Genomic DNA, 23,817 nt, shown 5'->3' with positions numbered 1-23,817 from the left:
TAAAGGGGATCTTTGAAAAGCAACCAAGGCCCGGAAGCTAATCACTTGATGTCAATTTGGTTCACAGCAGCTTGTGTTCCATGAAGGTAAAGGAAATTCATTGCAAAGCAGCAACAGGTGAGGAGTTACTCTGGTTCTGTTGTCCCCCAATCCACAGCCAGCCTCTGTCACACCCACCCCTGCTCTCCTGAGTACTTGCTAGGACTGCCTGGACTCATTGGGCATAGAGAGGCCCCACCAGCCTGAAAGTGAGGCAAGTTTCCCAAGTGCAAATGCCCTGAATGTCTTTTAGGCATGTCCCCCTGCAGCCAAGCCTAGCCAACTCAAGCTATTTGTACTCAGTACCTACTGTGTGTCAGGCTCCAGGTGAACAAGACAGACAAAGTGACTTTCCCCAGCCCAATGGGACTTGGCCTCTCGTAGGCCATCGAGACAGGGGACAAACCAGGTTTCCAGCCCAGGCCCGTCAGAGGTGATGGATGTACCAGCTATTTAGAAGGCCAGCATGGGTATATTTGCAGGATAGGCCAGGAACTCATACAGTGCTGTGATTCCCAGGGCAGGTGACATTCAGAGCTGCTGGGTAGACTGTTTGCTTTCTGCAGTCTACCTCTGAAGCACAAATCTTTCCAGAATGTCTTCATAATCCCCAGGAGTAGAGGATCCAGAGGGAGAGCTTGTGCTAGCTCTCCCTCACCTCCACCCTCACTCCAGGGAGAGAAGCCTTAGAGGCCTGGACCTCCTGAGTCAGCGTGTCTGAATGGGGGCAGGGGACAGGAGCCCAGGAGTGCAGTTCAACATGCTGCTGATTATCTGCGTGACCTCAGGCAAGTCCCTTTCCCTCTCTGAATCTTAGAATCCTCCTTTGTAAATGAGAGAGATCAACTACATCAGTGTGTCCTCTTCTTGGCTATGGATCAGAATCATCTGTGTGGTGGCAAAACTAAGGAGCTTGAAAAATGCAGCCTCCTGGGCCCCATCCCAAAGCTCCTAAGGAATCTTGACCCCCAAGGAGGAGAGTGGAGAGGCCTACTCAAGCCCTGGCCCCCAATCCTGGCCCCAGTCAAGGAGCCTCCTAGCCCCCTCATGCCTTCCCCAGCCTCCTCCACTGAGCTCTTTGGGATGCAATGTTCCCAGCCACATTCCGTCTCTTTCCAACTTCTGGGCCTCCTTGGCCCGGGGCTGGAGTAAGCTGCCCCAACCCGTCTCTCCAAAGAGCTCTGAAGCCTGAAACACTGGTCATTGAGCAGTTTATTACCATCAACGTGTCCCCAGCTTCCCAGCACAACAGCCTGCCCACACTCTAGACATGCCTTCACTCCAGTCCATTCTGGCACCTAGCCTCAGTCTCCACCCTCCTCCCTCCTCCACAGCTACTTCCCCCAGCCCTCCAAGGCAGCACCAGGCCTGGGGGCCACACCTCAGCTGGGGGAGGGAAGGGAAGACAGTGAGATAAACAGAAGCTGGGGAAAGAGGAGCCAGGATTGGCCCCAAGCTTCTGTAGCCACCACTCCAGGAAGGAGGGAAAGGGGGCAGGGCTGAGGCTGGGGCTGGGGTTGCCGTGTGATGACAGTTCAGGTGGTTCAAGCAGGAGGCTCGTCTCCAGGAGGTGCAGGGAAGCCACTCAGGTCTCGGCCAATGATCTCACTCACTGTAAAGGAGGGGCAGTTGAGAGACTGGGCTAGAGGTGGGTCCCCTCCTTTTCCAAAGACCCACCCCCAATCCATTCCAGGCAGGCCTTAATCTAGGAGGCCTCTAGATTCCTCCTCTACTGGCTTCTCTTCCACTGGGCCTCAGTTTCCCCAACGTGTCTTGACACCTGCTCCGAATCAAATCTTGCCCAACTCCCTCCATGTGGGCTCCCAGGCGCCTGTCCTAGCCCTTTCCTGCTGGCTTAGCCTGAAATGTCAGGGGAATCGGTATCAGCAGGGCCAGAGATGGGTATAGCCAACGGGAGGAAGGAGAGGCAAAACAGGAAAGCTCCTCCTCACCAACCCTGACCACAGACACCGTGTTTAGGGGAAAGCTGAGGCAATGCAAGTGTGTTTGACTGGGACCTCAGCAAGCTACCATCCCTCTCTGGAACTCAGTGCCTGAACTTGCAAATTGAGTGAGCTGGATAGAATGATCTTGAAAGTGCTTCTAGCTCTAAGATTTTATGATTTGGAGCAGAGGGCAGAGGCAGAGGCAGAAGAAAGGCTGAGACAGTTACCCCATGCACCCTTCAGAATTCAGTTAATTGGATTCAGGCAGCCATAGGAATCAAGAACATGCCACCTGGGAACCTCTAACTGGCCCTGAGAGACCAGGGATGCCCAATCTCTGAAAAGCCCAGCTCCAGCCCTCAGCAAACATGCACAGCAATCTCTTGCACACACTCATACTCACAGCCCCCAGTCCCACACCCACCTTCCTCCAGCGTGATACCCTGGATAGGGACACTGTCTCGGAAGCCGCTGCTGTAGCCACCCCTGGATTTCTCCTGCTCCGGAGCCCCCTCCCCAGGGCCATAGCCTGGCCCTACCTTATTGTATCCCTCAGCAGGTAGGGGATGCACATCACTCTGGGAAGGGAAGGGGACTTCAAGCGGTGGGGATGCAGGAAGAGGAGGCCGAAAGGGGGCTGGAGGAGAGAATGGCAGCCCCAGGGGAAAAGAGGAGCCCCGCCCTCCATAGGGGTCACTAGGGAAGGGGCGGGGAAGGAAGGAGACTGGAGGTGGTTGGGCACAACCTGTGGTACCCCTAGTCTCAGGGAACATCCGCAGGCCCGGTCTGTAGGATGGTGGGGGCCCCGTCTGGGGGTACAGAGGGGGCATGCCATAGCCGAAGCCTTCTGATAGGTAAGGAGTTTCGTAAGCAGGGTCTTCATGGGGAAAGGAGGGGTAGGGGGGCCTGGGTGGTGAGAAGTCCATGTCAGTGCCAAAGGGGGGTGCCGATGCTGAAGGGAAGCCCCGCAGAGATGAGTCTGGTAGAGGCTCCTCTTTGCAGATCACTGGGAAGACAAGAAGTGGGAGGACATGCTGGTGAGAGGTCTGGTAGTCTCCACACTGCACACCTTCCAGGTGCCTGCTCCTCCCAGGTTCCATTCACCCCTTGGCCCCTCATGATGGACACTGCTTCCCTCTGCCCCTGCTCCAGCTCCCCATATCCCTATACCCCCACCATAGGCTGTCCCAGAGCGCACCAGGCAGAAACTTGAAACTCTGGGTAGGACTGCGTTTCCTCCGCCCATTGGAGACATAAAAGTAGACCTGAACTGGCCGGGACACCCTCTTGTTGCTGTACTCAGGGACAGTCAGGGTCAGCGTCACCTAGGGAAGAGTAAAAATGAGGCAGGGAGCCCTCAGGCATCTGGGCTTAGCCCAGCCTTTCCAGGGACCCAGACTCCACCTCCTAGTTTTCTCCATTTCCTAAGATGCAAAGTTCATTCCCTAGAGATGCACCTGCTTACAGAATGGCCAGTCTACCTTCTCCAGAAAAGTCCACTCCCATGAGCAAGAGGACCCAGCTGAGAATCCCCTGCCTTCTCCCACCCCGCCCCCCCGGGAGGTATCCTAGTGACACTGGTACCTCATTGCTCTGCAGTCGGTTCACCGTGGCCTCCTCCTCCCATTGCAGCTTCCCATCTGTCCAGAGGGAACAGAGAGCTGCAGCCCAACTCCAGCGCCCCTGCCCCCTGCCCTAGTTCTCTGCCATTTCCCCTCCTGTTAGAGCCAAGGCCAAATTCAGAAGGCCCTAGAAGATCTGACACACAGAGGAGCCCACTGCGTGTTAACTTAATGTGAGTGGAAGAGGTAGGGTTTTAAACTGTCCTCAAGGTACAGGGAAGCAAACTGAGACCAAGGGAAATGGCAGGACCAGCCCAGAAACCAGAGGGAGTCAGTAACGGAAGCAACTCTTGAGCCCTCCCACCCAACTCCAAACATCCTCTCCCATGATAATGCCAAGAAGGAAGACTAAAGGTAGGAAAGGGTCCTAGCTTGACAGAAGGCAATGAGACCCTCAAGTATCATGACCCAGAATCTCTAGAGAAGCTCTGACATGGTCCTAGGATGCTAAATTTGGATATAGGGGCCAGATGTAGTGGCTCATGCCTATAAATCCCACCACCCACCACTCCCACCTTGGGAGGCCAAGGTGGAAAGATCACTTGAGTCCAGGAGTTTGAGACCAGCCTGGGCAACATGGGGAGACACTATCTCTACACAAAATATTTTTGGAGGATTGCTTGAGTCCAGGAGGTTGAGGCTGCAGTGAGCCGTGATTGCATCACTGCACTCCCCTGGGTGACAAAGTGAGACCCTGCTACAAAAAAAAAAAAAAAAAAAAAAAAAATTAGGATATAGGGACTGAGGCTTTTGGTGAGCAGTGTTTGGAGAGGGCAAAGGCCTCAGGTTGGTGCTGGCAACTCGAACCCTCAGTCTTCCCTTCCTCCACTCCTGCAGCTCCATCTCAGGGCACCTAACAGGCTCTGTTAATCACTGCCCATAACTCAAGAGAGGCCCAGCGGGGAGCCTATCTACATGGGATAAATTATCTCGAAGGAGCCTCCTCTTTAATAGACAGAATGTGCATCGCTTCCATTTGTTCAGCATGCTCAATATTTTAGATTGTTGTCATACGCATCCCACATGGAAAGCAGACAGTATAATAGAAAGGGTAGTCTCTGTCCCATTTTACAAATAAAAAAAACTGAGGCTCCACTGGCTAGTTTAGTGACAATGCCAGAGATATTTCACCTGCCACTCCCAAGCTCTCCCTGCCTGCCCTCCCCTCTGCAGCAGGTACTCACCAGGACCCCTCTCAATGAACACCACCTTGGAGTCTGGCAGGAAGTTGGAGCCAGTCAGTACTAGTTCCTCGCCTCCTCTCACAGAGCAGGCACTAGGGCTGTAGGCCTCCACCTGGGGCAGCTCTTGAGCTGAGCGCTGGGCTGCAGAGCAGTGCAAGGAAGAGGACTGTCTGGGCTGGGCATGGAGAGGTGGCCTCCTCTACCCCCACCCACTTTGGAAAAACTGCCACAGGGTTCTGAGGGAGCCCTCCTCAGCAGTAGACACACAAATAAACCAGTAATATCCATGGAGTCACACACACCATGTAAGGGGCCACTCCCAGAGCAGAGAGAGGGTTAAACAGAGTAGACCAGGGAGTTTCCCAAACAAGGGTACAGGGCACCCCAGGAACAGATAGGGTCCAGGGTCACTCTGGGCCACCCCAGAGACAGAGTCTGTGGCAGGGGCAAACTAGCATAGAAATAAAGCCTGAGTCCTCTATAGAGCTACTCAGGACAGACAGGGCACAGGACGCTACAGAGGGAATGGGCAGACAGACACACACACGCAGACAAGAGTTGCAAGAGACAGAGAGATGGCCCAGGGCCTCTTTGCTCACAGCACTCGATGGGCACCGACGCTGCCTGTACCGAGACGACCTTCCCGCCGCCCTGGGGCACGTGTACCCGGAACACCAGTCGCACACGTGTGTTTTTGCGCCCGATGTCCGTCTCACCCTTCCGAAGCTCAATGTCTGAATTCCGAAGCTTCAAGATTCCCGCACAGTCAATGCTGGAGGCAAAGGATGGATGGCAAGCCCTCCTAGCTGAAGCCAGAATGGTGATACATCCCTAAAGAGGGAAGTTCCCGCCCTCCATCCAAAGCCCTGAATGACTTTCAATGAGTGCCTACGAGGTTATTTTCTAACCCACAGACGGCCTCTCTGGGGTACCCCCGCATCCCCAAAAGTCCTCTTCCAGATGGTGGGTAGGCCTGAAGCCAGCTCCTAGGAATAAGGTCTACCTCTTCTTGGAAAAGGAAGAAGTGGGCTAGCATAGGCCCAATGGAGAAAGCTAGTATAAAGCCTGCAGACTGAGGGGAAGTTGCATGGGACTTACTTGGCCGCCATGTTGTTCTCAGGCAGCAGAGTCATCTCCAACACCTTGGTGCCACTGACTACGGCTTCATAGCTGGCTGTGGCCACCATCTTGCCTGTGATACGGTGCACCTGATAGAAGGCATGAGGCCGCAGGTTCCTTTCATCTGCAGTGCCGATGAACATCTGTAGGGTCAGTGGCTTCTCACTGTAGCCTAGGAGCTGGCAGAGGGAGAGAGGGGCCACTTCATTGAAATCCCTACCACCTCACCCTTTATTCATCCCTAGATTTTCAGTCCACCATGGGATGAGAATGGTGAAAGATAAAGGATATCCTGCAAGGGAATCCCTTGGGGAACTGGGCACCCGTTGTGGAGAAAACATGGCCTGGAGTTCACAGTGTTTTTCTTGGAATAAAGCCCAAAGTGGGCTGGGCAAAGGCAGAAGAGCCTCCAAAGAGACTGGCCCAACTCAATATAGAGAAAACTTAACTCCCAGTGACTTTTGGCCTCAGCCTAAACCCTCCCCCATATCTGGCAGGCCACCATTTTCCAGAGTAGACATGAGGCTGGTGTCCCATGGGATGAGCTGAGTGGGGGTGGAAGGACAGAGGAGTAGAAAGTATATCCGGGTCCTTGTACCCCTCCTCCCCCAACTCCAGCCCCTCCCCCAGGCTGCCTGCAGGGTCAGAACTGAGAGGGAGTGTGGGAAAGGGCAGTGCCATGTGTCTGCATAGCTGGAACCCATCTGGGAGAGGAGAAAGGATATCAGGCCTGCTCTCTGTCCTTTACCTTGACTACGGGGTGACCGCCAGGGGCAGCTTTGACAGCTCCACGGCTGCCTTCTGTCTCATAGTGGGCCCGGTGGTGGGCTCTAGGCTGTACCTCGATCCTCAGCTCCAGCTGCTCATATTGGCTGGGCAGAGGCCAGTCCAGTGGGGGTAGGGCAGAGGTCCTGGGTGGAAGAGAAGAGCATTGATCATGTGCAGCCTCAGACCCCAGTCAGGCCCACACTGGATCTGTGAGGGAGGAGGGGGTGTGGGTCTGAGAGAAAAGAAAGCACAGAAGAAATAAAGAATTACATCAACATTTGTGAAAAAAAGGGAAAAAAAGAATTTTTTTAAAACTATAAAAAGGACAAAGAAATGAAGAAATCCAAAAGTCCAGAAGCAAGGGGAAGTAGGGGACAGAGCCCCTTGAAGTGTGAAAGGTGACAACAGGCCTAAAACTCCCTTCTTCCCAGCTCTGAGCCCAGGGGTTGGGGTGGGAAGGCTTCACTTGGATACCGAGAATTCTCAAGCCCATCTCAATCCCTAGACCTGGATGGAAAGAACAAAGAATTGCTGCTTCAGACCAGAAAAGGACTCAGATAGGAACCCTTTGTTTTACAAATTAAAAAATTGAGGCACATTGGCTCACACCTATAATCCCAGCACTTTGGGAAGTCAAGGCAGGGGTGGGGGCACTGTGAAGATGGTTTGAGCCCAGGAGTTTGAGACCAGCCTGGGCAACATAGTGAAACCCCGTCTCTACAAAAAATGCAAAAAGTAGCCGGGCGTGTTGGTGCTCCTGTAGTCCCAGCTACTCCTGCTGAGGCAGGAGGATCACTTGAGCCCAGGAGGTCGAGGCTGAGATCACACCACTGCACTCCAGTCTTGGTGACAGAGCAAGACACTGTCTCAAAGAAAAAAAAAAAAAAAAAAGAAAAGAAACCGAAACCAGCAGCTACTGACAGACCTAGGACTGAGTACATTCTGCTCCCAAGCCAGCTCTCTTTCCACTAGTTGGGGCTTGATAGGTGGAGTTCCAGGGAGCTAAGGGTTTCAGATGGGACAACTTATCCTGTATTGTGCTCCCCGATACCCTAGGACAGTGGATCTCAACTGGTAATTGCCCCCCAAGTAATTGCCCAGATATTTGGCAATGTCTGAAGACATTTTTGGTTTTCCCAACTAGGGGAGTGGGTGCTACTAGTATCTAATGGGTAGAGGCCAGGGGTGCTGCTAAACCATCCTATAATGTCCAGTACACCCCCACACAACAAAGAATTATCCTGCTCAAAATAGTAGTGCTGAATTAATAGAGCTGAGGTTGAGAAACTTTGCCCTATGGGAAACCCAGGGGTCCCAGTGTTAACGTTTCTTTCCCCTAGAAACGTTTCTGGACAGAACCAGCTCAAGATTTAGGATTATTGAAATGGGCAAGATTCTCTGAGAGTGGAAGGAATAGAACTGCAAGTTTTAATATGAATTATTTGACTTGCAAATATCTGCTATTTTATTCAAGTTAGCAGCTATACTTTTAAGCCGCTAGGTCAGGCTCTAGAAATTGAGGAATGGAGAAAGGGAATTTCCTGCAACAGAGTGGAAATCTGCTTAGGTCTGGCACCTATTGAAAGGGCCAGAGTGGAAGGCTGAAATCCAGGCCAAGTTCCACACTCAGCCACATGCCAGTGCAGAGCTGGGTCTTGGGAGCACTCTATAGGCTACAGGAACACCTCCTTAACCTAGTTGATCCTCCTACAATAGCTGGGGGTGGGAGGGTAGAGGGGCTTTTTCTAATTGGCCCACAAGGAACTGTTGCCCTTTTGTAAATCATCAAGAGGTGCACTTTTTTTCTAATTCTCTTTAAAACCAGGTAGTTGGCAGCTGCTAAGCTGGTTGCAGATTCTCTTTTGAAATTCAGGGGGCATGAAACTAATGTCTTAAAATCCCTCCCTTGACCCTCCTGCTCCCCTAGTGGAATGGCTGGAGAGAGCGGTGGTGCCAGGCGCAACCCTCACCTGAAGATAGGGCTGTGTCCCCCAATCCGGGCCTTGGACCAAGCGAGTGGGGAGGGCACTGCCAGGTAGTCCATGCCAGCCACCTCCTTCCGGGGACCTCCTGGAGGAGCCACAGACTCCTCTGCTCCCAAGGGCAGCTTCCCATTGCATGGGGCAGGCTCCTCAGACCGAGGCAGAGCCACCGCCTGCTCGCTGGAAGTCCGCCGTGTCTTCTGAGGGATGCTCTCAGCTGGTGGGGCCCCCACATAGTCAAAGGGACCAGGGGAGCCAGGATCCCGGGCCAGAGGCAATGGGGGTGGTGGAGGTGGCTCAGACCCCTCTTCCCCCAGGCTGCCACGGCGGGACAGAGCTGGAGAGGCTGAAGATGGGGTTCCCGAGCTGGAATAGCGCCGCTTGCCACATGGAGAGGCAGGTCGGGGGGAGGCTGGGGTGGGCCCAGGAGCACTGAGGAGTAGCCAGTTATCCTCTGGCCCTCGGCCTCCGGGGCTTGGACCATACAGGCTCCAGGGATCTTCGGGGGTCCATGGCCGAGGGGAGGCCCTGGGCGAGGGCAGCGGGGAGCCCAGGCCAAAGCGGGAGGCCGCCTCATTTAGCTCAGACTCCACCTCGTCGCAGGCTGCATACAGGGCTGCCTCGTCAGAGGCATCGGAGAAGAAGCTCCACGAGGACAGGCTGCTGCTGCCAGGGCTTGGGCTGAAGAAGGCCCCCCCACCCTGGCCCCCTGCCTCTCGGTAGCCCCCAAAGCCTTCTGGTGGGGGGTAATCTCTAGGAGAGCCGTCCCCCCAGGTATCAGGGTTGTCCTCCAGCGCCGCCGGCGGCTCCGGCGTGGGAGAGATGGAGGTGATGCGGATGCTGGGACACTCGAGAACACGGCCACCCCCAGCACCCCCAGCACCCCCTCCTGGTCCTCCCAGCCTCACCGACCGGGCGGGCTGGCTCTCCCAGGTACCAGGTGAGGGGGCTGGGCGCGGCGGTGGCGAATGCATGCCAGGTCGAGGGGGTGGAGGTCGGGGAATACCGATAGGTGCAGCGCCATAGGGAGGGGGCTCTCCCAAGGCCAGACGGCAGCATGGCGGGGCATCCTCTGAGTCCAGTTCTGTCAAAATGGGAAGAGGAGCAGAGGGAGAGGGGGAAAGAGAGAAGCAGGTGAGATGGCTAGGTTCCTTAAGTGGCCAGGCCCCCAGGCCCCAAGTCCTCCTATGCTCCCTGCCCCTCAGCAAGGAGACCTTCTGAGCCACAAGACAAAAGCAGAGTTGGACCTGGGAAGATGGAGGAGATTGAAGCAGGCATGCCAGGACTTTGCCCACTGGCCCCTGGATCCTGGGACCGAGGGTACCCGATCTGGTGGGTCTTAAGGTGAGAGAGGTGGGTCCAGAGGGGCTGGAGCTGGGGCTGGGCCTGGAGGCGTGTTTCTTGAGGCACTGGGCTGGACTGGGGGCGACTCACACATGAACCCAATTAGCAGCGGTTCCCAAACCCCCAAACGGCGCTGGCAGGAGCCCCAGTTGCCATCGCAACCGTGGCCAGAGGGGAGGGGGGCGTCAGGGCTGTGGTGACGAGGGGAGGTGGCTCCTCCTTCTCTCCCCGCCATCGGGGGCGGAGGTGCAGCCGAGGGGGTGATGCGTGCCGGGCCCAGCCGGGGGAAGGGGGGCAGCGGGCAGCGCGGATTCGTGCGAGCGGCAGCCGCCGCCCCCGGCTCGGTCCCCGCCATCTGCCTCTCATTGCGGCCAGACGGGGGAGGGGGAGGGGCGCCCCGGCGAGGCCTGACAGCGCCCCCAGCCCCGGGCGTCCAGTCGGCCGGGCCAGGGCTCGGGCTGCCAGCCGCCAGCTCCAGCGCCGAACCTCCCCTTTCCCTGGCGGCGCCTGGTGCTCTTGGGGCCGCCGTTCCCGCCCGCCCCCCAGTTCAGTGACAGGCGGCCCAGCCGGGAGGCGGCGCACAGCCAATAGCACCCCCACCCCCACCCCAGTCACGACCTAAAAAGGAGAAAGTGGTGCCCGGGCCCCCAGCCTCACTTCCGCAGGCCAACAAGCTCCCCCGACTCCCTTCGACCTCTGACTCCCTCACCCCCCACCCTAGGCTCGCTGCCTTAAATTCCCCAGACTCAGGATCCCCGGCCCTCCTCTCACTGACCCCAAGACCCCTTCCCAGCCCCGGACTAACCTTCCCCCAATCCCCCCGCGCCCAGCGGGGGGGCCTCCTTTTCCTCCCCGAACACCAGCTTAAATTCCAGCTCCTCATCCTCGCAGCTGGCCGCCCCCATGGATCCGGCAGGAGCCCCCAGGTCCCGGCCTGGGTGGGAGGGGGGAGCTCAGGAGGCTGCTGTATCTTCACCCGGGTGGCTCCCTCCCTCCCTTTCTCTGAGAAGCCCCCTCCTCCGTCGCTGCCGCCTCCCTCCAGAAGCCCCCTCGTTATTATAGAAACTTTTCCAAACTTTTTTCCCCCAAACTTCTTCAAAGCGGCCCCCCCCAGCCTGTCCCTGATTGGCTGCCGGGGATGCTCCAGCCCCTCCTCCAGGGATGAGATGGGAAAACCACGCGCCCCTCGTCCTCCCCCACCCTCCCTCCCTCTGTCTTCTCTTCAGTCCCTCCCCCTCAAAAAAAAAAAAAAAAAAAAAACTGAATTGGAAAACGGTCCTTCAAGAGTGATACTAATGTTGCCTATTGGTCCGCCGTTGTGACAATCATTTCCCTCAGGGAGCCCAGCCCCCACCTCCCATAGTCTCAGTTCAAGGTTCTGGGTCCGAGAGCTTTAAAGGGGCCACATCCTGGGCCCCCAGGGTAGAGAGCCCACGGAAGACCCTTTTTTAAGTTCTGAAGACTGTGTAGATAGCACCTAGCAAGGCGGAACCACTTATCCTCCCCTTTCCCTCCAAGCCTGGCGCCAGGAGGGTCCTGGGGCAGAGTGGCACCGAGCTGCTCGGAAGAGGAAAAGGCTATTCTTCCAGGTCCCTTGCCTGGGGCTACTTTGCCCGGGCCTTCTGGAAGTCTTTTGCCCTGCCGAATCAGTGCCTCCATTAGCCATTCCTCAACGACCCCCAAAGATGAAGAACCCTTAGCCAGCCTGGATGCCTCTGGGAGCAGTCCCAGCCAAAGAGTCTTTGAGAACTGTCCCTAGGCCCACAGCCCTTGATGGGCGTAGATCCAGGCCAGGCTTTGCCACTGCCCTTGTCCCAGCCACCCAGAGGGGCCATGAATTGGCCTCCACGGGAAGTTGGTTCCCTCCTCCCTAGAACTGTAGTTTGGAATGAATCTGTGACCCGATAGCATCCCACTCCGGCTCTTCTAAAAATCCTTGCCAGGTTTACTAGGGGCCTGAAACCTCGGGACCCTGTGGGCTCCCCCTCCCCCGCTGCCCCCGCCCGGGGCTGGACACCTGTCACCTGGGCTGGAGGAGGAAGGAAGACCCGGACTGGAGTTTCCGGGAAAGTCAGGCTTGGAGAGGCCTGGGTTGTGTGAGAGGGAGTTAGGAGATTCGTGACTCGGTGGGAGATACTGGCAAGGCTGGTGGGTAGGAGGGATGGGAGGGTGGTTATCATTTTCTCCCACACAGTTTCAAACCTGAGAGGCCGCAGCGTCTCCAGTCTCTAAATCCCTCCGGTTCAGGGCCGCACCCCCAACCCCGCCCCATCCCAGCAACAAAACGGTTAAGCTACGGCCCCGGGTCAGACGTTTACAAACACTCAGAAGCCGGGCGGGGACCGCGCCCGTTACTCTAATGAGAAACAGGCTCTACGGGACTGGGGAAAGAAGGGAGGGCTCGCCCGACGGGCCGGAGCTCTGCTGCAGCCGAGGCGGCTTCCCTTCCTCCCCTCGGTCCTCCCTCGGGCCCGCCCAGGGGACCCCCCCAACCCCCGGGGACCCCAGTGACGTGCGGAGCTGCCCCGGCTCCGAGCCCAGGGCCGCAACACAGGAGGGGCGGGGAGAAGAGGCCAGGCCGGCGGGGAGAGAAGAATGTTCCGAGGCCGAGCGGGAGGCGGCCTGGTTTGATTTTCTTCTTTTTTTTTTTTTTTTTCCTTTGGTTGGTCTCCTCAGGTTACACTTCCCTTCCAGCTTCATCTCGGAAATAAAGGAAGGAGAAACACACGGGGAGGGAGGACAAGGAACACCTCGACCCATCAACCAGCCTGTACCTAAGAGGACAAGGGAGGTGGGAAGCTGAGGCGAGAAAGGCAGGGATAGAGAGCCCGAGACCCAGCCCCTGTTCCCCCAGACTCTGCCCCTCCCCGGGCCCCCTCACTGCCCGCACAGCACATGCAGACGCGCACATTCTTTTCAAATGTCATATTTCCTTTGATCCTGGGCAGCGTTTCTCCATGTGTCTGGCTCAGCTCCTGCCCAGTCAACCGCCTTCCCCTCTCACCCCCCTTTGTTTTCCTGGAGAACCCTCCTCCTCCTAGCATCTGGAAGGCCCTGAGGGCTGGCGTCGGCCCTGGTTCCCCTGATGACTCTGGCCTCTCCTCCCAGTGACTCAATTTCCCCTCCATGGGTGTTGGGGGTAGGGAAGGAAGGCGTAGAGGGGAGAGTGGTTGAGATTGCTCAGAGTGCCAAGCTTCTCTGAGGCGGGGGGCGGGGAGCATCCCCTTGACTCTGAAAACCCTCCAATCTGTCTCGGCTGCGGCAGAGAGATGGAACTTATGACTTCTGAAATGTTCGGCCTGGAGTTGGAGCCTGGGCAACAGCGGGTAGTTGCAGTTAGGTTGCCCTGCACTTCTGCCCCCTGGCGACCACAAAGACCCAGCCGCCCTTCCTCGGTTCGCGGTTTCTTGCGCCGCCTGGCCTCGGTCTTAGCTCCGCTGCCTCCTAGCGCACATACGGGAGCACAGCTCGGCTTTCTTACCTTGGTTGGTGGCTTCTGCTCTGCACTTTAACAAGCATCATTCAACTGCCTTGGAGGTGGACGTTATTTATTTCTTTTTTTAATTACACAAGATGCAGTCTTCTCTTTTTCCCCAGAGGTCTAAATAAAGCTAACTAATATGCATTCTTCTTGTAAACAATCCAAGCTATACAAAAATATGTAGTAAACCGTGATGGTCCACCATTTTCTATGCCTTTATTAACATGTACACACACACACACACATGCTCTTTTTATGCGCGTGACAAACATTTTTCTTGCTTTTTTTTTCCAGTTATCAAACGGTTTGAAGATCCTTTCCCATAGTACCACCTGAAAATAATGATGAAAATGCCCACCTCTTCAGTAGATAAAGTGACTTTTACAAATCAGGTAACAGAGTTGATTTGGAACCCAGGCTTGCCAGGTCCTTGTCAAGTTTACTAATTCATTCCATCACATTTTACACAGGAATCTGTCTTAGGCTTGGCTCCTCCAGTAAGTAGAGCCTGAGACAAGAACAGGATGTAGGTAGTTTATAGTGAAAATCAATCACAAGGAACAGAAAGAGAAGAATGGAAAAAGTGAAACTGGAAAGAAGAAAAGCCAATCCAAGGGTGTGCTACAGAACAGGTCACCACTCTGAGCAACTGGAATATTATCCTACTGAGACCGCCTGTGGAGCCATAGAGAATGTAATAGAAGAGAAGAGGCCAGCCTTGTCTCTACTAAAAATAATTTTAAAAGGCCAGGCACAGTGGCTCACCCCTGTAATCCCAGCACTTTGGGAGGCCGAGGCATGTGGATGGCCTGAGGTCATAGACACAAATATGCTACATACTATACTATATAGCATATACACAGATACACTACATATATATGTATATGTATACATATATATCTGTACATCTGTATATATGTATACACAGATATACATATATATAAAGTATACACCGTGTGTGTATATATATACAGTCATACAGTATATATGTATACACAGTATATACACAGTGTGTATATAGAGTATATATGTATACACAGTATATATATATACACACACACACAAAATTACTGTGTGTATATACACATATGCACACACAGTAAAGAAAGGGAAAAGCAATGGGTTAATAATTTCAAATATATTAACATACTTTTGGGGATTTTTTTTGAGATGGAGTTTGGCTTTGTTGCCCAGGCTGGAGTGCAGTGGCATGATCTCGGCTCACTGCAACCTCTGCCTCCCAGGTTCAAGTGATTCTCCTGCCTCAGCCTCCCAAGTAGCTGGGATTAAAGCATCTGTAATCCCACGCCCGGCTAATTTTTGTATTTTTAGTAGAGATAGGGTTTCAGCATGTTGTCCAGGCTAGTTTCAAACTCCTGACTTCAAGTGATCCACTCGCCTCGGCCTCCCAAAGTGCTGGGATTACAGGTGTGAGCCAATGAGCCCAGCCAACTTTTTGTTTTTAAAAAAGGAAAGACGTATCTTATATTGTTTGATCACAGGGATGAAAAATAACATTACAAATTCTGTTTTGAGTCTTAACTTTTACAAAGTTGTCGATGACCTTATCAAAATTGATCTTTAGCACTTCGGGAGGCCAAGGGCAGATCAACTTGAGGCCAGGAGTTCAAGACCAGCCTGGCCAACATGGTGAAACCTTGTCTCTACTAAAAATACAAAAAATTAGCTAGGCATGGTGGCACATGCCTTAAATTTCAGCTACTAAGGAGGTTGAGACACAAGAATTGCTTGAGCCTGGGTGGTGGAGGTTGCAGTTAACTGAGATTGCACCACAGCACTCCCACCTGGGAGACAGAGCAAGACTGTCACAAAAAAAGATCTTCATGTATATATCTTCAGTAGACCGTATAGACAGATTTGTGGATCTCTCTCACTCCTAGTTGATCAAAGAAAACTTAGTAATTTTAATTTTTACCGAGATACCTTTCACATACCATAAAATTGACTCTTAAGTGTACAATTCAGTGGGTTTTAGTATATTCACCAAGTTGTGCAATCATCACCATATCTAATTCTAAGACATTTTCATCATCCCAAAAGGAAATCTTATACCTATTAGTTAGTAGTCACTCTGCATTCTCCCTTTCCTCCAGCCCCTAAAAACCACAAATCTACTTTCTGTCTCTCTGGATTTGCCTGTTCTCGACATTTCATGTAAGTGGAATTATACAATATGTGGCCTTTTGTGTCTGGCTTCTTTCACTTAGCATAATGTTTCCAAGGTTCATCCATATTGTTTTATGTATCAGTACTTTATTCCTTTTTATGGCTGAAAGCTAATTTTAATTTCAAAAATTTTTTCCCATGAAGTAGCAGATATATAAATTTCTAGAAAAAAAAAAATATATATATATATATTTTGAGACAACATCTTGTTCTGTGGCCCAGGTTGGAGTGCAGTGACACAATTATAGCTCACTGTAATCTTGAACTCCTAGGCTCAAGTGATCCTCCTGCCTCAGCCTTTTGAGAAACCAGGACTACAGGTGTGTCTTAATTTTTGTTGAGTCAGTCTCCCTGTACTGCCCAGGCTGTCTTGAACTCTGGCCTCAAGCAATCCTCTGGCTTCAGCCTCCCAAAGTGCTGGGATTACATGTGTGAGCCACTGTGCCTGGCCTTAGGGGAAAAAAATCTTAAACCTAAGGATAAGATTGATGAGATTCATAAAAGCCCCATTTCACAATAAATTTCAGAAATTGCAATGTGTCTTTGTTTCTCCAGGATTGAAGCTAATAGCTTTCAAGTGTCTCAGTTGAAATATTTTAAACACAAACATTCCAAATTATCACATAATGTATTATTTATTACTTCGTAACATATCACTTCCAAAACTTTATAGTTTAAACCACAATGATCATTGTCTCTCATGGTTTCTCTGAGTGAAAAATACAGACGGTGCAGTGAGCAAGGCTTCTATCTGCTCAGCAATGTCTGGTGGAGAACTTGAAGGCTGGGAGCTAGTATCACCATGTCTAGCAGTTGATGCTGTTGACTGAGACTTCGGCTAGGGCAACTGGCTGTACCATGTACACATGACTGCTCCATGAGGCTTGGGCTTCCTCACAACATGGCAAGTATCAACAGAAAGAGAGAGAGCTCCAAGCAGAATCTACCTCCTTTTTATGACCTAGCCTTGAAAGTCATATAGCTGGACTCCATTGGTCAGACAGTCACAGCCCCTGGCCAGAATGGAGGGGTGAGAACATACACTCCCACCTCCAGGTGGAAGCAGTATCAGATATACTATAAGAAGAGCATGGAGAATGGGGTATACACTTGTGACCATCTTTGGAAAACACCATCTATCACAGTCTGCCCTCTGGTCAGAACAGTTCACATTCCTCCCATACTCATACCCACCCTACGAGACCCTGAAGCCTCATCCCATTGTGGTACCAAACTCAGGCTCAAAAATCTAGATCTCATCACATAGATCCTGGAACTCAAGTGTGAACAAGTGCTGTATAACAAATCACCCCCAAAATTTAGTGGCTCCATTAAGATATATACTATCTAATCGAGAGATAAGACATAAACACATGAAAAGTTTTATGATAATAAAAGAGTTTAACAAAAATAAGTCAAGAGATGCAACAGAGCAATTCTGTCAATAGGAGATATTTGCTTGGAAGCAACACAAACTGACTTCTTGTAACTTAAGCAAAAGAGGAATATTATGAAGGCAGACCTCACAGAACCAAAGAAAAGGAGAATCAGTCGGGCTTCAGGACGAATGAGAACCAGAGTGGTTCTAGGGAACTAGTCAGCAGGACCTGATGCACAGCCTTTGCATGGTACTGGGCTTTTTCAGTTCCTGGTAGGTACCAAGTTCTTCCTGCTTCCATTACTTAGCAGATGCTGTTTTTCCTGCTCAGATCTCTCTTTCTACACAACCCCCTTTGCCTGACTACCTTTTACTCATCTCTGTATCTCAGCTACCATCTCAGATCTTCATAACACACATCCCAATTATAATAAGATAACTGCATAGGCTGAGCACGGTGGCTCACACCTGTAATCCCAGAACTTTGGTAGCCTGAGACAGGCAGATCACTTGAGCCCAGGAGTTTGAGACCAGCCTGGGCAACGTGGCGAAACTCCATCTCTACAAAAAATATAAAAATTAGCCAGGCATGGTGGTGCACACATGTAGTCCCAGCTACTTGGGAAGTTGAGGCACGTGATCACTTGAGCCCAGGAGGCAGAGGTTACAGTGAGCTGAGGTCACGCCATTGCACTCCAGCCTGGGTAACAGAGTGAGCCTCTGTCTCAAAACAAACAAACAAATAAATAAATAACTGTGTACTTATTTAATGTCTGAGTACCCAACTAGAGTGTAAATTCTCTAATGAAAGGTACCTTGTCTTATTTCTCTACCTACATCTTTACTTTTTGATTGATCTAATTAGCAAATACTTGTGGAAATAAATGAAAGCTAACCAATGAAAACAGGCAAATACTATTTATTCAGAGCTCTCTATCACAAGTGAGTCAGCCACCATCACTTGCATTTTGGCAGCGACTCAAAAGCATGCAGAGGAGCAGGAAAGCTTTATAGTGGACAAAGGGAAGGCTTCGGGTATGCCCTGAGTGGAGGCTGTGGCATGGGGAAGCCATGGGTGGCCTAACTAGAAGTGGAGCATCATTTCATCCGCAAAATGGAGTACAGAAAAAAATATTAGAAGTGATGCATCATACATGATGGGTTAGGGATGCATGGCTGTCTGTTGTTAATCAAGTCCTGGCTGTTTCGAGCAGGTTTTTGAAAGAGTTATTGTTTGGATTCCTGGGCTGGTTGCTAGAGATAGTGATCTGATTTTTCACAAGTCTGACTTTTTTTTTTTTTTTTTGAGACAGAGTCTTGCTTTGTCACCCAGGCTGGATTGCAGTGGCACAATCTTGGCTCACTGCAACCTCCGCCTCCTGGGTTCAAGCAATTCTCCTGTTTCAGCCTCCTGAGTAGCTGGGATACAGGTGCATGCCACCACTCCTGGCTAATTTTTTGTATTTTTAGTAGAGTCGGGGTTTCACCATGTTGGCCAGGCTGGCCTCGAACTCCTGACTTCAGGTGATCTGCCCTGAAGGGGCAGGGATTACAGGCATGACTTTTAGTCAGCTGGCTTCCTGGGCTGGTAAAGATAGATAATGGGTTAGTTTCTTGGACTAATTGCGGCAGATTGTGGGTCAGGATTCTGTTTTTATATATGGCCATTTTCCATTTGTATATTCAGTCTCTGACATTTATTGAACATCTATTATGTGCCATACACCATGCTAGGCTCTGGGATACAAAGATTGATAAAGATCATGATTGACTGATTGAAAAGTTGATAAGAGATGGTGTTGAAATAACTAGATGCATCCATTAGAATAGACTTGGCTAGGTAATGAGATAAAAACCTGAAATTTCAGTGGCTTAAATGAGGTAGTTTTGTTCTCATTCATGTAAAAGCTCTGTAGCTCAGCACTCAAGTCCTAGGATGGTGGCTCCACAACCAACAGGCCCCCAGGCTCCTCCTGTCTTACTGCTGCACCATCCTTAGCATCCCACTGCATGGGAGATGACCACTTACGGTGCAGCCCTCACATCCTTGTTTAAACGAACAAGCAGAGAAAAAGCAGAAAAATGCAAACTCTCTTCCCCCACATACCATTTATATTTACTATCAATTGGCCAGAAGTTAGTCACATGGCCACATATAGCTGCAATAGAGGCTAGAAAATGTATTTATTCCAAGTGAACATATGTCTGGCTAAAAAATGACAGGTTCTATTACTAAGGAAGATGGGGAGAAAGGTTGTTGGACTCAACTAGCAGCCTCTGCAAACTAGATAAATGGGGTTTGGGGATTACCCATAGATTCCAGTTACCAATGTTTTCTCTTGTCTCTTTCTTCTACTATAGGATATTCTTTTCTCTTCTTCTTCTTTTTAATAATTTTAATGTTTATTTTAGATTTAGGAAATACATGTGCAGGCTTGTTACATGTACTACAGGATATTCTTGACCTACTAAGTAATTACCCTCATTATGTATTACACAGAACAAAGCAAGTTCTTTTCAAAGTTAAAAAGAATCAGCTCTGTGAGATTCGCTGTTATTCTATTTTAAAGATGTTGTTTATCATTATCTATGGCAACTACTCAGAGTGCTCGCTCTGTGATCAGGGACACTTTTTCTCTTAGGTCTTAGTGTCAACAATAACTATGCTTCTCCTGGATCAGCAGGCAAAAGGCAAGACCATTGAGTTTTTTTATTTTTATTATTTATTTATTTATTTAATTATTTTGGAGATGGAGTCTCACTCTGTGGCCCAGGCTGGAGTACGTTGGTGCGATCTTGGCTCACCGCAACCTCTGCCTCGCAGGTTCAAACGATTTTCCTGCCTCAGTCTCCCAAGTTGCTGGGATTACAGGTGTGTGCCACCATGCCCAGCTAATTTTTTTATTTTTAGTAGAGTTGAGGTTTTGCCATTTTGGCCAGGCTGGTCTCGAACTCCTGACCTCAAGTGATCCGCCCTCCTCGGCCTCCTAAAGTGCTGGGATTACAAGTGTGAGCCACCACACCTGGCCCCATTGAGACTTTTAAAAGGGCAGATGTTGAGCTTTGCTGTGGGCCAAGCACTTGAAATATACATTGCATTGTAGACCATCAGTGTAATTAATTTGGTCCACTCTAAAATTATGTTCTGTCTTTTTGGATAAAATCCATGATCCAATTAGATTCATGACCTCGTACATTCATGTTCATGGTCATATAGAAGTCTCCAGACTTTGCCTTAGAAAATTCCCACTCGTTCTGGGCATCATTCCTGTTTATTTTGATGTTTTTGCTTCGTACCTTCTACTTCATCCTAGTCAGAGGATGAGCCTAAGGAATTGATCTATAATAGCAAAGCAGATTTTGCTCTCTCCTCTGCAAGAAGAAAACAGTGAAAATTGTTTCAACGGGGACTATGTTTATTGTCTCACTCTGTTGCCCAGGCTGGAGCGCAGTGGCACGATCTCGGCTCACTGTAACCTCTGCCTCCCGGGTTCAAGCAATTCTCTGCCTCAGCTTCCCAAGTAGCTGGGATTACAGGTGCCCACCACCATGCCCGGCTAATTTTTTGTATTTTCAGGAGAGACGGGGTTTCACCTCTTGGCCAGGCTGGTCTTGAACTCCTGACCTTGTGATCCACCCGCCTCGGCCTCCCAAAGTGCTGGGATTACAGGCGTGAGCCCCGCGCCTGGCACCAGATCATTATTCTTACCTTCACTGCAAAAAACTGGTGAGGTTGTAAACTTCACTGCAATTCAGCAACTTGCAAGATCAATTTCTTTTTCTTTTTCTTTTTTTTTTTTTTTGAGACGGAGTCTGGCTGTGTCATCCGGGCTGGAGTGCAGTGGTACGATCTCGGCTCACTGCAGCCTCTGCCTCCTGGGTTCAAGCGATCCTCCTGCCTCAGCCTCCTGAGTAGCTGGGGCTACAGGCACCTGCCACCATGCCCGGCTGAATTTTGTATTTTTAATAGAGATGGGGTTTCGCCGTGTTGGCCAGGCTGGTCTCAAACTCCTGACCTCAAGTGTTCCTCCTGCCTCAGCATCCCAAAATGCTGGAATTGAGTATAAGATCAATTTCTGAATTCAGTTTTTGGCTGATATCTGCAGAGAGAAGGATGCCAGGCAATGGTGCTTTATTTTCTTCTTGGCTTTGAGGTGGATATTCTTTGTTTAATATTTTTATTCTCTCACCTTTAGCTCTCCAATGCCATTGGAAACAAAAATTCAACCCTAGAATCCCACATTCCTCATCATCTTTAAAGTGTTCTATAGGAAGTGCTACCTGGTCCTTCGGGATCTCATCTAGCTTTCCTTGATGGAATGTGGAAGGAGTCTCATTGGGCAAAAGCTCAATCTTTTCCCCATATCCAATTCCAAATGCCCCATACATCCTCTGACATTTTGGTGCACACAGTCCTACCTATAAAGTGGCAAAATTGAGTAATCATTTCATTTACCATCAGGGAGATACTATACCAAGGTTAAATGTGCATTGCACTTTCATCTAGTGACTAATATATATGATTGTTTAACCAATGCCAGAATACGTGGTTCTAAGAAATAAGATTTGGCAGACAAAACAATGGCCCACCCCAACCCCCAATTATTAGATATTCATGTTTTATTCCCCAAAAACCTATAAATATGTCATCTTGGCCGGGCGCGGTGGCTCAAGCCTGTAATCCCAGCACTTTGGGAGGCCGAGACGGGCGGATCACGAGGTCGGGAGATCGAGACCATCCTGGCTAACATGGTGAAACCCCGTCTCTACTAAAAAATACAAAAAACTAGCCGGGCGAGGTGGCGGGCGCCTGTAGTCCCAGCTACTGGGGAGGCTGAGGCAGGAGAATGGCGGGAACCCGGGGGGCGGAGCTTGCAGTGAGCTGAGATCCGGCCGCTGCACTCCAGCCTGGGTGACAGAGCAAGACTCCGTCTCAAAAAAAAAAAAAAAAAAAAAAAATATGTCATCTTACATGGCAAAAGGAACTTTGTAGATGTAATTAAGTTAAGGGCCTTGAGATGGGAGATTATCTTGAGTTATCTGGATGGGCCTAATATAATCACAAGTGTCCTAAAAAGTACAAGGGGAAACTGAGTGCTCCTGTCTGTAATCCCAACTACTCAGGAGGTCAGGGCAGGAGGATTGCTTGGGACCAGGAGTTCAAGACCAGCCCAGTCAACATAGCATGACTTCATCTCTTAAAAAAAAAAAAAAAAAAGTAGGCCGGGCGCGGTGGCTCAAGCCTGTAATCCCAGCACTTTGGGGGGCCGAGACGGGCGGATCACGAGGTCGGGAGATCGAGACCATCCTGGCTAACATGGTGAAACCCCGTCTCTACTAAAAAATACAAAAAACTAGCCGGGCGAGGTGGCGGGCGCCTGTAGTCCCAGCTACTCGGGAGGCTGAGGCAGGAGAATGGCGTGAACCCGGGAGGCGGAGCTTGCAGTGAGCTGAGATCCGGCCACTGCACTCCAGCCTGGGCGGCAGAGCGAGACTCCGTCTCAAAAAAAAAAAAAAAGATAGACTGGGGACGGTGGCTCACACCTATAATCCCAGCCCTTTGGGAGGCTGAGGCAGGTGAATCATTTGAGGTCAGGAGATCAAGACCAGCCTGGGAAACATAGTGAAACCCCATCTCTACCCAAAATACAAAAATTAACCAGGCGTGGTGATGCGTGCCTGTAGTCCCAGCTACTTGGGAGTCTGAGGCAAGAGAATCGCTTGAACCTGGGAGGCAGAAGCTGCAGTGCGCAGAGACCGTGCCACTGCGCTACAGCCTGGAGACTCCATCTCCAAAAAAAAGATAGTGAATGGGAGGCAACAGAAGAGAGTCAGGGGGAGCTGTGTCTGTGGGAAAAAAAAGTCACAGAGAGATGCAGAGTTGCTGGCTTTGAAAATCTAGAAAGAGGCCATGAGCCAAGGAATCTGGGTGGCTTCTAAGAGCTGGAAAGACAAGGAAACAGATTCTCGCCTAAAGCCTCCAGAAGGAACACAGCCCTGTCAATGCCTGTGAGGCCCAGTGAGGCCAGTGTTGAATTTCTGTCCTACAGAACTGTAAGATAATATATTTGTGTTGTTTTAAGCCACTAAGTTTGTGGTTATTTGTTACAGCAGCAATAGGAAAGGAATACACAAGAGGTGGTCTCATCTCTACAAATGCTCTCACTGACCCAATCTCCACAGTTTTGCTTCTAATCCCTATGACTCTCTAGAGATTTTACAATTCAAGGAATAACTGCTTCCACAGGGGACTCGAGAGTGGTTCCCCTACCACTGCCCATTTTAGGCCTTGTGCCATTAAAGGATCCGGCAGGCCAGGTATGCTGGTGCATGCCTGTAATCCTAGCACTTTGTGAGGCTGAAGTGGGAGGATCATTTGAGCCCAGGAGTTCAAGACTAGCCTGGGCAACATATTGAGACCCTGTCTCTACAAAATATTTTCTTTTTAAATTAGCCAGACGTGGTGGTACATGCCTGTAGTCCCAGCTACTTGGGAGGCTGAAGCAGAAGGATTGCCTAAGCCAGGAGGCTGAGGCTGCAGTGAGCCATGGTAATGCCACTACCCTCCAGCCTGGGCAACAGCAAGGCGCCATCTCAAAATAAATAAATAAATAAATAAATAAATAAATAAATAAATAAATTTAATTAAATAATTAAGTAACTGACAAAACAACAAAAACAAAAATATGTCATAGTATTGTTTAGGTCTACTGTGATTGACCCCAACCATCATGGGGATAAAAGGTTACTACTAAGCAGTAGAGCCC

The 23,817-nt window shown here is 50.7% G+C and overlaps 1 protein-coding gene across 1 annotated transcript; it reads right to left on the bottom strand.

Moving 5' to 3' along the window:
• Window positions 1–1,233: 1,233 nt before the first annotated feature.
• Window positions 1,234–12,184, bottom strand: NFATC4 (nuclear factor of activated T cells 4). The gene is given in 12 exon segments (XM_028851459.2): window positions 1,234–1,651; window positions 2,410–2,991; window positions 3,184–3,310; window positions 3,570–3,625; window positions 4,792–4,932; window positions 5,391–5,563; window positions 5,890–6,089; window positions 6,659–6,821; window positions 8,649–9,744; window positions 10,810–10,938; window positions 12,029–12,115; window positions 12,118–12,184. Coding segments are annotated over 12 exon segments (2,889 nt in total). The 3' UTR covers window positions 1,234–1,583.
• Window positions 12,185–23,817: the final 11,633 nt, after the last annotated feature.

The sequence above is a fragment of the Macaca mulatta genome, chromosome 7 (genome assembly GCF_049350105.2).
Source record: "Macaca mulatta isolate MMU2019108-1 chromosome 7, T2T-MMU8v2.0, whole genome shotgun sequence".
Classification (NCBI taxonomy): Eukaryota; Metazoa; Chordata; class Mammalia; order Primates; family Cercopithecidae; genus Macaca; species Macaca mulatta.
Note: the sequence above shows the minus strand (reverse complement) of the source record. Positions and strands in the feature narration are given on the sequence as shown.